At 35.0% G+C, this 12,674-nt stretch overlaps 1 protein-coding gene across 9 annotated transcripts in view; it reads left to right on the plus strand.

Moving 5' to 3' along the window:
* DMD (dystrophin) overlaps positions 1–12,674 on the plus strand; it is a 1,096,913-nt gene that overhangs the window by 383,208 nt on the left and 701,031 nt on the right. For all 9 annotated transcript variants that reach the window (XM_040582467.1, XM_040582466.1, XM_040582468.1 and 6 more), the window contains 6 exons: positions 634–747; positions 1,869–2,024; positions 4,418–4,588; positions 7,157–7,339; positions 8,899–9,033; positions 9,803–9,952. In XM_040582467.1, the coding sequence (XP_040438401.1) occupies positions 634–747; positions 1,869–2,024; positions 4,418–4,588; positions 7,157–7,339; positions 8,899–9,033; positions 9,803–9,952 (909 nt within the window). The remainder of the gene's footprint in view (positions 1–633; positions 748–1,868; positions 2,025–4,417; positions 4,589–7,156; positions 7,340–8,898; positions 9,034–9,802; positions 9,953–12,674) is intronic.

Genomic DNA, 12,674 nt, shown 5'->3' on the forward strand with positions numbered 1-12,674 from the left:
TTAAAGACAATGGAAAGCAAAATAGTGATTACAAATAACCTACTGCTAGAAACAGTAACTGAGAGTCAGTATTTGAAATGACTCATTGAGTCATTATATGATTTTTCTTTCTGAAGTGAATCTGTTGCAATTACTTTTACAATTACTTTTGTTTTTTTTTCATTCTGAGTAGTAAGGGAGTTTTTCTGTGTTGTGTTCTGATAGAGAAATAAGCAATAGAGCATGCAACTTCCAAAAGGAGTCTGAAATGTAAGTTGAAGCACAGGAAGATTTAATAGGTGAGCCTGAATTAATTGCTTAGCATGAGTAGTCTGAAGCCATACAAGGAACCAATGAACACGCATGCAACATCTAAACATGAACAATATCTGGAAGGCATAAACTTGAGAGCCAAAACGTTGCCTGCTTGCAGGCACATTAAACTTGGGCAGAAATGGTCAGAGTGCAGGCTAAAGAGTCAATGATGGTCTCAGATAAAATTGGTTTTGCTCCTCTGCCGTGTTTGTATTTTTCAGACGGTTCAATAATCTTGAACTTAGACTGCAATGAGTTTTAGTCATAGTGCCAGGATGAATTACACTATTGTCAGTCATGTTCTCTATGATGCAATAAAATGTCTTTTTAATAAAACAGAATGACATTAAAACACTGAAGAAGTGGATGGCTGAAGTGGATGTTTTTCTGAAGGAAGAGTGGCCCGCTCTTGGTGATTCAGAAGCACTGGAAAAGCAACTTGAGCAATGTACAGTGAGTATTACTTGCCTGCTTGGCAATTATTTGATTCCACCTTATTCTGTTTTATTTATTTATTTATTTGTCTATTTATTTATTATTCTAGCTTATTCTATAAGCTAGGCTTATAGAGATGTTACACAAATGATTACTGTTCCTAAAAATTATTTCATGTCATAAGGGGGTTGTCTTCTGCAGTGCATTTGAACATCCTGCATTTCCTGGGTTTGAAGGAAAAATAAGGTAAAAAATTGTAAACTTTATTACATACATACATACATGCATACAGTGACTGTATCATTCCATATTTATAGCAGGGAAAAAACTTTCTCTCTTATCTCTTATGTAAATAAAAATGATTATAAATCATATCGGACAACTGTTATCTCTACAGAACAGTAAATTAACATAACTTTTAAAATCTGTCACCTGAATTTATGAAGAGTTTGCACAAATATTGGCTATTACTGTCAAACATATAATAAACCTGCCAAAATCTTCATCATCTTTTATGTGTTTACACTTCTAGCCTTTTCCACTGTGTAGGAAGCCCAGGTAACATCTGCAGCACTGAAAAAGGCCTTAGGAAATAAAATTGGAAGTGACAGTTTAGAACTATCTCAGGGCTTAAATAATATTCAACCACAAATTAAATTCTAATAATTGGACATAACCAGAGTATATCACCTTTCAGGTAATTTTCAGGAAGTTATCAGGTGAATTACCAACCCAAGGATAATGCTGGTACAGTTAATGGCTTCACAAATAGTTTTCCACTACTGTGCTGGGATGCTTTTTAGCAAATGTGAATAAAAGATATAGGCATTGTAATAGATATAATATGTAGTATATATAGCGTTATATGTCTGTGTATATATAGTATATACATAACATTTGAAATTCACATAATATATGTTTTGCAAATTAACTTTTATCTGATACAGCATTGCTTACCACATTACAGCTGCTCATTACTTTTTAATGCATTTTCATAGCTAAGCTTGTTAATTGTGCTCATTTAAGTGGAGATCTGCATCAAAGACTAGTCAGAATCTTACATAGATGCATTTTGATAAGGATAGCATACCTGAAAACTTGTGTGAATGCTGCTTGCTAATATTCTGCTATTCCTTTAGGCCTTAGTGAATGATATCCAGACAATCCAGCCCAGTTTGAACAGTGTTAATGAGGTTGGGAAGAAAATGAAAAGTGGAGCAGAGCCAGAATTTGCTTCCAGAATAGAAAAAGAACTAAAGGATCTCAATATTCAATGGGAACATATTTGTCAACAGGTATCACATCTTCTGCTGTGACTCATTCATTTCAAATTAAAAATCAGGTTTCTTATTGGCAGAATTTGTCCTTCTATGCATATCCATTAGATTTGAAACTGAATTTGACATAGTTGGTTCACATTAATTAAACTTCCATTTTAGGAATATTATTCAGTATGCAGCCATACATGTAAAGTATATTTCTTTATATTCTAATACAATATCTTACTATTTTTATAAAAGAAGTTACATACTAATATCTTAGATCTTAACAGGAATGATTTTATGGCTCCTGCAAAACTGGCATGTTAAAGTGGTATATGGGCTTTTGCAAAAAAAATGAGTTCTTTATTTAGTGTTACATTTTCTTTTGCATCTTGTACTTGCATGTCATTACTCCAGACTAAGTAAGACATTAAGGCAGTAAATTGGAATTAAGAGTATGCACACATATATATTTGTGTAAATTACAGTCTCTGATGGTCACACAAATTTGAGAGAATAGGTCATATCGGGCAAGGACAGTTATTTTATTTTAATTAAAGACAGTCATAATAAATAATTTTACAGATTAAGGGATGTAAAAATTACTATTATTTCAATTATGGCCTTTGGATTCTCATTCTTTATGATAGTTCAAAGAAAATGTCTTTCAGGTTGTATTGTTTTTTCTACTTGCTCATTCCGTTTTCTAACTTTTTAATGTCTATTTCTGTAATAGTAAAACTATTGCCTTTCAAGGTGGTCTAATGTTTTCTAGAATTATTATTCTTCACTTTACATGTGAAAAATAGCCTTTGTATGTTTTTCTCATAAAAAACATTTTTCAAAAAAGTTGAACTTTGAAATATGTAAGACATTTTATTGATCCAGTTCTGTAGTCTTTACCCTTCAACTAATGTTGATTTTTTAATTGCTTATTTTTGTAATGTTAATAAGTTGGAATGTCTTTGCACTTCTCTCATAGAAATCTCAAGTAATGCCTTATGAGTTTAGAAGTCTATTACAGTTTTCTTCTGACTTCCCTTAAAATCTGACTGTAATAATTCTGTTCCGTACACAGCACAAATTATTTCCTCTCAGTGAGCATTTCTAACACAACTTGTTCAGTAAGAGCTATTAAACACATGAGTAATAAATATAAAAATCAGTTTGGTCTGTGGGAATTTCATGAAAGAATTTGGAAAAATCAGCTTGGGTTGATATACATGCAGTTAATATGACTCTGAGTACTAACAATTGGCAGATACTCTTTCCAGGTGACAGGAGATTACCCTGTCTTCAGGTACAATGACTGAGGGAAGAAGAAATTTTGCAGGGCCATATATGGTTCTGATTCTATACTTGTTGAACATCACCTTTTTATTGTTACTCTGTTTTACAAAACAACATGTATGTAGAACAACATTTATACGTAACAGCTAGTCCTCAAGGATGGCTAGTGAAGCCAGTAACAGTCAGAAACTAAGATCAAATACAGAGTTCCTCTTGTTGTGACTGAAAATGACATTTACTGAAGTAGCATCACAGTGCAGGATATTGTCATGATCAGCTCTGCAAGACCAGCTCTGAAAAACAGCACCAGTGCAACTAACTGGTTTTGTTGTAAACTTCTTTACACCACTGAAAGATGGCTCAGCCAATGGATCAAACAGTTATGGACAATTTTGATAAGTTGATGCAGAATCATAGAAACAAAGAATGGTTTGGGGTGGAAGGGATCTTAAATATCATCTAGTTCTGGTTCCATACATGAGCTGTATAACATATCATATGACCCCTACATAATGACTGGCAAAGGATTTCACAGAAGCATTATTTTCCTTTAAGATAAGTAGTTTCTCCCACTGGGAAGTTCATTTTTTACTTACCTATTTTTAGGATATACACTTTTCTGAGATAATCAATAATGACCTCATTAGTAGAAGGGAGCTATGCATATTGCTTTCTTCTCTAGCAAGTTGCATTCAAACTGGTTAGAAGGCCATCTGACTTTATAGCTCAAGAGCCTCTGGTTTCATCCTTGGATGCACTTTCATGGTCTCCTGTGGTGGTTCTTTTTACATCTTTTAGAAGATAGTCCCTGGGTGATGGATTTTTTCCAGATTTGTTTTCTAATGACCTCAGGATATTCTAGGATCATTGAAAACTCGTTCTGCACAGCAATGACTCACTAAAAAAAAGGATGTATGCACATGTGTAATACTTTCTTGATTACCTGTTATTAATATCTATCTAATTCCTTGTTAACATCTGCCTAATTACAGCAATGTAGTATGTAAAAATGTAACATACAATGTTACTAGCAATGTGATTAGTATAGGATTTAAATTGGTTCTCTTCAGGCTAAAATATAGTTGTTTCTACAGTAGCTTTGCATTAAGTACCATGCAATCTTTTCTTTCTTACAGGCCAATGCTAAGAAGGCAGCATTAAAAGGTGGTTTGGATAAGACAGTGAGTCTCAGAAAGGATTTGTCAGAGATGCATGAATGGATAACACAAGCTGAGGAAGAATATTTGGAAAGAGATTTTGAGTATAAAACACCTGATGAATTACAGAAAGCTATTGAGGAACTGAAGGTAAAAGATTAACTAAATCCTTGATCTGTGTTAAAAAGTTCTTTTGGAAGCTCTCATTGTAAAGAATATCTAGTCGTTCTTTTAGGAAGGTGTCTTTTGAGGTCTACTTTTTAGCCTAAGTTTTGAAGTGGTAGGTGGCTTGAAATAATTTCTATTTGGAATATGTTGGGAGATCTTTAATCTCTTACAATACTACGTTGATTTTTTTCCTCTTTGTTTTATTGAATACTTGATTTTGATGCAGCTTCCAGATTCTTTTATGTAAGGAATAATTCCTAAGAATCAGGTGTTAGCAGCATTTAACGGATAGAGTGAAATCAGTTTTATGTCTTCTCTTTGTATTAGGGAGGGATAAGATTTAGGTTTTCAAGATGCATGTTGGTGTGTACTAAGTATGCATAATTTACTGTTTCTTTAGTATAGCACTACAGGAACAGCATATTTTGGTCTCAATTAATAATGTTGGTTTCATATGGGGTGAATATGGCCTTTGGACAAAAACACTAGTTTGTGATACATGCTGAAGTGTACTCTTGCTCAGCCACTGGATGTGGACTGATTTTTACTTCATAGGTGAATTGTTTGGCCTGTGCTATTCAGGAAGTCAGAGTATATGGCTTAAACAATCTATCCAACACTATGTTCACATACTCCTCATTGACAATGGGGTTTTGTCAGTGTTTGAGAGTATCTGACCATGCAACCAATGATCTCTTAATTTATGACAGAAATTACTTGATGCCAGTCAGAATATACAGAAAATACGGAAATATATGTAACAAGTTCAATTCATTGTAAGTGAGACATATCATAAAATGGTGTGGGTTGGAAGGGACCTTAAAGACCATCTAGTTCCACCCGCCTACAAGGACTCATTCCACTAGACCAAGTTGCTCAAAGACAGATCCAACCTGGCCTTGAACACTTCAAGGGATGGGGCATCCACTATCAAAAGTAAACATCTGCTCTAGAGATACAGGGTTTTTTTAGTAACTAAATATCAAACCTCAATTTTATACATTATACTGCATAAAAAAATGGGTAAGACGTATAGTTTTAGACACAACCTTTATAATCTATTTCCTGCTGAATATTCTGCACTTCAAGCTGAAGTACAGGCTGTGCCAAAATGTGACACCTCAACCTATGCAGATAACCAGATCATTTGTCATGCATTCCTTCACCTGCTTATGATGATCCTTTCCCTGAAGGCTTGCAGCCACCTCTTCTGTCACACACAACAGGCAAAATCTAGACAAGAACTCTTTGTTCATCCTGCAGCCCATTTCTTCCCACAGCTAGGGAAAAGGAAAGCCAAGAGCAACCTCGTAAACTTTCTGACAATGGCAGCCTGATCCCAATTATTCTGGTTCATGGACTTTCTCAGACCCAGAGAGAAAGCAGGTTGTTTGGAGCAAGGTTTTGGTTTAGTGTTTTCGGGCCAGGGAGTTCCCATCTTAAATTCCTGTGAAGACCAGTACACACTGATGCCACTATGTATACCATCACTCTGTTTCCGGTAGCAGTATGTCTGCAGTCATAGACACCATCCCATTATAAGCACCCAGAGGAAACAATGCTAGGTATGATAATCTTATATCTTACAAATGAGACAGCATAACAAGAGGGGGAGTAGCAAAAGATGGAGGAAGAAAGTTGGGAATTGGGTTTATCAGGTGTTGTGCTTATATAGGCTAAAACAGGGAAAAAGTGGCAGGTTGATGGTACCAGATCAGTTATATAGGATTTTTTAGTTATGGGTTTATTTCACCATCCATTTGTTTTTCTCTGTGTCCCTTTGATCTTTATATTTCCTATGTCTGTTAAGCTTCTTTGCCTAGGGTCTGATGCAGAAAGTGCTGCTTAGGCAGACACTCCCTTTTCACTTCGTCCTCTCTCCATGTTAGGTTAGTGTCTGCTGGTCGTGATTAATGGAGTTGATTTTTCCATCTCTGTAAAGTGAGAGAATGGAATCAATATTAATACTCTAATAAAAGTGTGAAATATACACTGGAGAAAAAATTATTTTCTCATTTTCTCTTTAAATGCAGGTTAATGACAGTGGCAAGGATAAAAAAATCAGTTATAAGTATTTTCCTTATTTTCTGTCTTGCTACTTGTGATTGTACCTTAAAACCTGGATACATTAATTTATAACACCACAGTTGTTTTTGGTTGTTTTTTTTTTTTTTGGGGGGGTGGGGGTGTCAGTTGCAATTCATAAGTTATTATGGCAAAGGTATTTGGAGCATTTCTTGGGGAAAAAAAAAACCAACCAAAAACAACGTAATGAAATGTTTTACTTTTCTGATCTCCAGAAAACTAAACAGTTGTGAGATGTTAAATGGTATTGAGTATTGTATACTGGCAACAAAAGGAAAAAAGATTGGGTTTGGGTGCATTCAAGATTATGTCAGGCAGTCTGGGAATTAAATGGCTCTTGGCATTTTGTTTTGTGAGGTTGCTGAATTTTTTTCCCTCTTACAGAATTCTGTCAAAGAGAATTCTAATAGTTATTAGAAATAAGTTTCCTTCTTAAATTCCGGGACTACAATTTTTGTTTTTCAGAGAGCAAAGGAAGAAGCCATGCAGAAAGAAGTGAAAGTGAAGCTTATTACTGATTCTGTGAATAATTTTATAGCAAAAGCTCCACCTGCAGCTCATGAGGCATTGAAAAAGGAGCTTGATGTTCTAATTACCAGCTACCAGCGACTCTGCAGCAGACTGAATGGAAAGTGTAAAACTTTGGAGGTTGGATAACTTGTCAGTCATTGTATTTATAGCCCTTCTAACTGCATAAGTAAGGTAGAGAGTAAAGATGTATTAGCATATAGGATCATAAGTAGCCTAAGGCTGTCCTCGCTTCATGAGCCATATACCAAATACCACATACCACATGGTATGAGCCATATACTAAATCTTTTTGAGAATCATATGTGCTAGAGAGTCATATTAAAAGAGAAGCCTCAAACATGGCTCTTATGTGGAAGACAGCAATGGCTGCTCAGGGTTCTTAACCATCTGAGTTAAGTGAAGAATCTGGCTTCTGTAGCAACCCTGTGACATTGTTTTCACCAGCTCCTCTAGGCATCTTTCTTCCATGGCTGAGATTTTGATTAAATGGCACTGAAGCCAAACAGGGAGTTTTATCTCAGCATGGGAACAGCATTTGATCTGCTGGCAAGCTGAATATGTCTCATGCATTTTGAGTTGACTCTGCCATTTTGGCCAACCCCATTAAAGACTCTTCCCATAGGACTATTTGCGTATTATACAGTGGCCACAGTGAATCAGGTATGAGTTTTTGTTGTGAACAAATTTGGAATAGATAACTTTTTACAGGACAATTTTATACCTGGGTAAAATTTATCTCCTCTAAATTTCACTGTGACAATTCTGTCTAAGCTGGTAGCCTCTATTTCTCCTGATCATTAATGTTGTTGTTGAGTGGTAATAACCCTCTATAAACTCTTCCTAGACCCGACACATTTGATATGACCAAAGTTAGGTGAGATGAATTGCATTCTGGGAAACTTGATATAAAAACATCCTAATGCATCTCAATAAAATTATATTAACTTCTATTAACAAAAAGGGAGCAAGGAAAAGGTGATTTATGGAGAGTTTAAATGTTTTGCTTGTGCATAAAGTGCCATTTTTATTTGCTTATATAAGTATCTTCAGGAACTGTAAAAATAAAATAGTGGACAACAATTTAATTCCAGGAGAATAAGAACATAATTTTATTTTACAACATTATGTTTAGTACTCTAGCAGTTAAGTGGTCTATAAATTGCATTAGATGTTGTTTAAAATTAATTTCCATGAAGATTTCCATCAGAATTCTTGAAAGCTGTGTTTGTAGACATTTTATGAACCTGTTCTTTAAGTAATTAATATACAGAATATATAAGCAGCCTAACTACATCTTGTCAGAAAGATACAAACCTCTAACATGAGTCATTAAAAATTTGATAATTTCTATATTTATATATTACAAGAAAATCTTACAGAAAAGCATAAAAAGTGGATAATTCATAAGACAGAGGATTCAAGTCATGTTTAGCAGAAGTATTCACTTTTTCACACTATATTCTGTGGTTTTACTGTTTAATCAGAATGTTTTGGTTGTGATTTATATCTATTTGAAACATATAAATACTGGGGGGAAAATCAACTAAATGGCACTGTAACCATCAGATATCAACCATGTTGTTTTGGTGATGAAACATGTAATGTTTTAAATGTTTTAATAATAGAAAGTTACCTGTGACATTTTCAATCTCAGTAAACTACTTTTTCTCCATCAGGAGGTATGGGCATGTTGGCGTGAATTATTGTCATATTTGGATGCAGAAAATAAATGGTTGAATGAGGTTGAAGTGAAACTGAAGGCAACTGAAAATATCCAGGGAGGTGCAGAAGAGATTTCTGAGTCTTTAGATGTAAGTGCTGACTTAAAAAATATCATATCACATGTATTGATAAATTGTAAATCACATTACTTTCAAAACAAACTATGAATCAACGTTACACATAAGAAAGATGCAGATGATTTGGCAAGTTCTGTGTTCTCACTTCATTCAATAAATGAGGTTTTGAATTTGAATCCACCTAAGTGAGACAGAGTAATTGCATGTGTTATGCCTGATGTCATAGACAACTTTTGGTGACAGTAGAATACTTGTTCTTAAAAAACATGGCTTCACTTAAGCCAGTCAAGAAAATGAAGACTTCAGAGAGTTCAAGCTTTCATCTTAGTACTGCAACTCTGTTCACTATTACTTAATTTTTATTCATGGAACTCATTTAAATTTATTCATGGAATTAATTTAAAATTTGTAGAAACTAAGTTAATTAGTGAATAAAAATACAAAATGTTACATTAATAATGCATTTTTGCTTTTGAACTTCATCCAGTCAGATACTCAAGCATTATTTTTTAAAATTTTTAAGTACACAAATAGGCTTACTGAAATCACTGAGCGTAGTCCCTGGTTTTAAAATCAAGTACCCAATTTATTGCTTTGCGAAAATTCTTTATTTGCGGTACAGAACTTGATGTCAAGGCATGGGACATAGCTATTTATATCTTTTATCTCTTTTTTTATTGTGTATGAAATGTAAAGTTACGTTTTTAAGGCAAGTTCTGATTGCTCCATAGAATCTTATTTGCAGAAAGGAAAACAAAGTACTTTTTTGACCTTGTTTCAGTCTTTGGAACGTTTAATGAGACATCCAGAAGAAAATCGCAATCAGATTCGGGAATTGGCTCAGACTTTAACTGATGGTGGCATCTTGGACGAACTGATCAATGAGAAACTTGAGAAGTTCAATACTCGATGGGAAGAACTTCAGCAGGAGGTATATTTTAATAATTGACCTGTCCTCCCATTAAATAGCTGACAGTCTAGCACCATTAAAAATATAATAGAATAAAATATTTTCTTTGTACAGTTCCTAACCAGTACACAAACAAAGACTTATTTTACAAGTGGATGATTTGCATAGATTTGGTAGGCTAACTCCTGTAGGTAGCAAAGCACCACATAGCTGCTTGCTCACTCCCCATGTCTCCTGGTGCAATGAGACAGGCAACTGTAAAGGGAAAAGCAACAAAACTCATGGACTACAGATAAAAAACAATTTAATAAGTGAAAAAAAAAAAAGGGGGGGGGGGGGGTTAAACAAGGGATGCAAAACCAATCACTGAACACCAAGAGACGAATGCCCAGCCACTCCCTGAGCAATGGCACTTTTGGAAAAACTACACCACCACCACGCACCACCCCCGGCAACCCCCCTTGCATTGCTGAGTGTGATTCTCTGTGGTACAGAATATCTCTTTGGTCAGTTCAGGTCAGCTGTCCTGGCTGTGTCACTGGGAGGGGCAGAGGGAGAAAGAGGAGGCCTTGGCAGTGTGCAAACACTGCAAACAACAGCTAAAACATCCCTGTGATATCAATTTTGGTTAACAGCCTGGCATAGCACCACATGTGCTGCTGCAAGGAAAATTAACTCCATCCCAGCCAATACCAGTACAATAAGTAACCCTAAAATTCCAAAACTGAAGTGACCGTCTAGGGTATTTAATCTTCAATTGCATATTTAGACATGCATTCTCTGACAAAACTGTTATTGAGAAGCAAACTATTTTCAAAATACGAGTAACATCCTCTTACAGGTGTATTATTTACTAAACAATAAATAAGAATCTTTGTATCAATAAAAGGTTTTATAAAGACAGAATATTGAAACATGTTTAGCACAAGGACAGTCAAATCTGGCAATATGCTAGATTAGCAATCTTTGCCAAAGACACTATGAAGAAAATTTTACTACTTGTTTGATTATCCCACTAGTGGGAGATTATACGTTTTTGCTGGTAAATCAATTCAAAACTGTGATACTTGTGCATGGATATTTACTTTTAATACTAGGAGTTTATTTAGCATATATTTGTGTGCGTACTAGTAGAAACGCATGTATGGCAGAACCAAACAGAATTCACCAAAGAATTCTTAGACAATGAAAGGATACCTAAAGAAATAGCGCAACTACTAGTACTTTACTAGTAACAAAGATGGGGATAAACTAAATAAACAGAACAACCTTACAGGACAGCGTAACAAGACAGTTAAATTACACAAGCATTCAGTGCAAATACATGAAAATTGATACTCATGGAGGACCTTTGACTTCATATACAAAATTGTAACTTTTGAGCTGACCGTTACTGTTCAGAAGGTAGATCTTGAAGTTATGAAGAGAAATATCATTAAGATTTCAGATTGATACTTGGTAAAGCTATGAAAGGAATTATTAGGGAAAGACCTAAAAAAGGACACAGTCAGTCTTTATGATTGGAACCAGAACATGTTCAAAGATGAGCTACAATGATGGTCAAAAGTTACTCAGTTTCAGTGATACAGAGGATGCTTTGGAAACATCCGTGTTAGAATGGTGATAATCTACCATGACGATGATAACATTTTTGCTTCTCTTACGGTCCTTGAAACGTACTTGTTCTTGAAAACAGTGGAAATAAAAGCACTACAATAAAATTAGGGAAGGGTTCTCAGCTGTTCTGAGCTTAAACTTGAAGGGTAAAGGGAGGGAAAGAGCCTGTTTCCCAACTACCTGGTGGTATAGTCAGTGCAAGCATTCACATAGTCCCATTTTGTTGGACAATGTTATAACAGAAAAGTAAACGTAACTTTCTGTATGCCGACTCTCTCCCTGCCCCCCACCCCCCCTTTTTGTTTTTTTAACGTCTAACTTATCTTTTAAAGCAGATACATTCCTTGGAATTCTGCTTCTTGGTAGCTGTTGTTTTTTTTCCTGACTTAGAGGAGAAAACTGGGAACATAGAGAGGGCTTCCAGTATGCAGAACCAGGACTTTCAAATAGTGTTACTGAGTGATGGGAGAATACTATTCAATCTTCACAATAATAGAAATTAAATCAAAATTCATGCCGTCTGCAGAGGTTAAATGTGGAAAGTACAATATAAAGATGTGTGAAATTCTGCAGAAAATTTGAATGAGTATATAAGCAAAATACATTGGATTTTTTTAACTGCTTTCCAATTTAATTTAAATACAGACAAAAATCAGGGGAGAGGAATTAATAAAACAAAAAGTTTTATTAATTTTCCCACTGAAGCCTCACACAGGTTTTTTCATAGATTCTTGACACTGAATTTTCTGTGCTGTTTGTGTAGCCCTATTGAAATCCAAACAGCGTGCACTCTCCTTGCATAAAAATCCATTGCAGGCACATAACACACATAACACTATTCAGCTTGTGCTCAAGGTCACTTCCACTTTAGGCAGTCTAATAGACTATTCTAAAGTGGTTAAGTTATTTATTTTTATTTGAATAATTGTGCAGATAATTACCAAGACAATAAGCTCATGTGGGCAGAAACTGATATGTGAAATATTTATTCACTACTAATAGAGCAACCAAACCAAACCACTACCATATGAATGATGCTGCAAGGCAATGCAGCATGGCTACTGAGATAGAGATTCATTTTTAAAGGCTGGTAATGGCTTTATGTTTGTATGCCTTATCTTCTGTA

The sequence above is a fragment of the Falco naumanni genome, chromosome 2, assembly GCF_017639655.2.
Source record: "Falco naumanni isolate bFalNau1 chromosome 2, bFalNau1.pat, whole genome shotgun sequence".
Lineage (NCBI taxonomy): Eukaryota > Metazoa > Chordata > Aves > Falconiformes > Falconidae > Falco > Falco naumanni.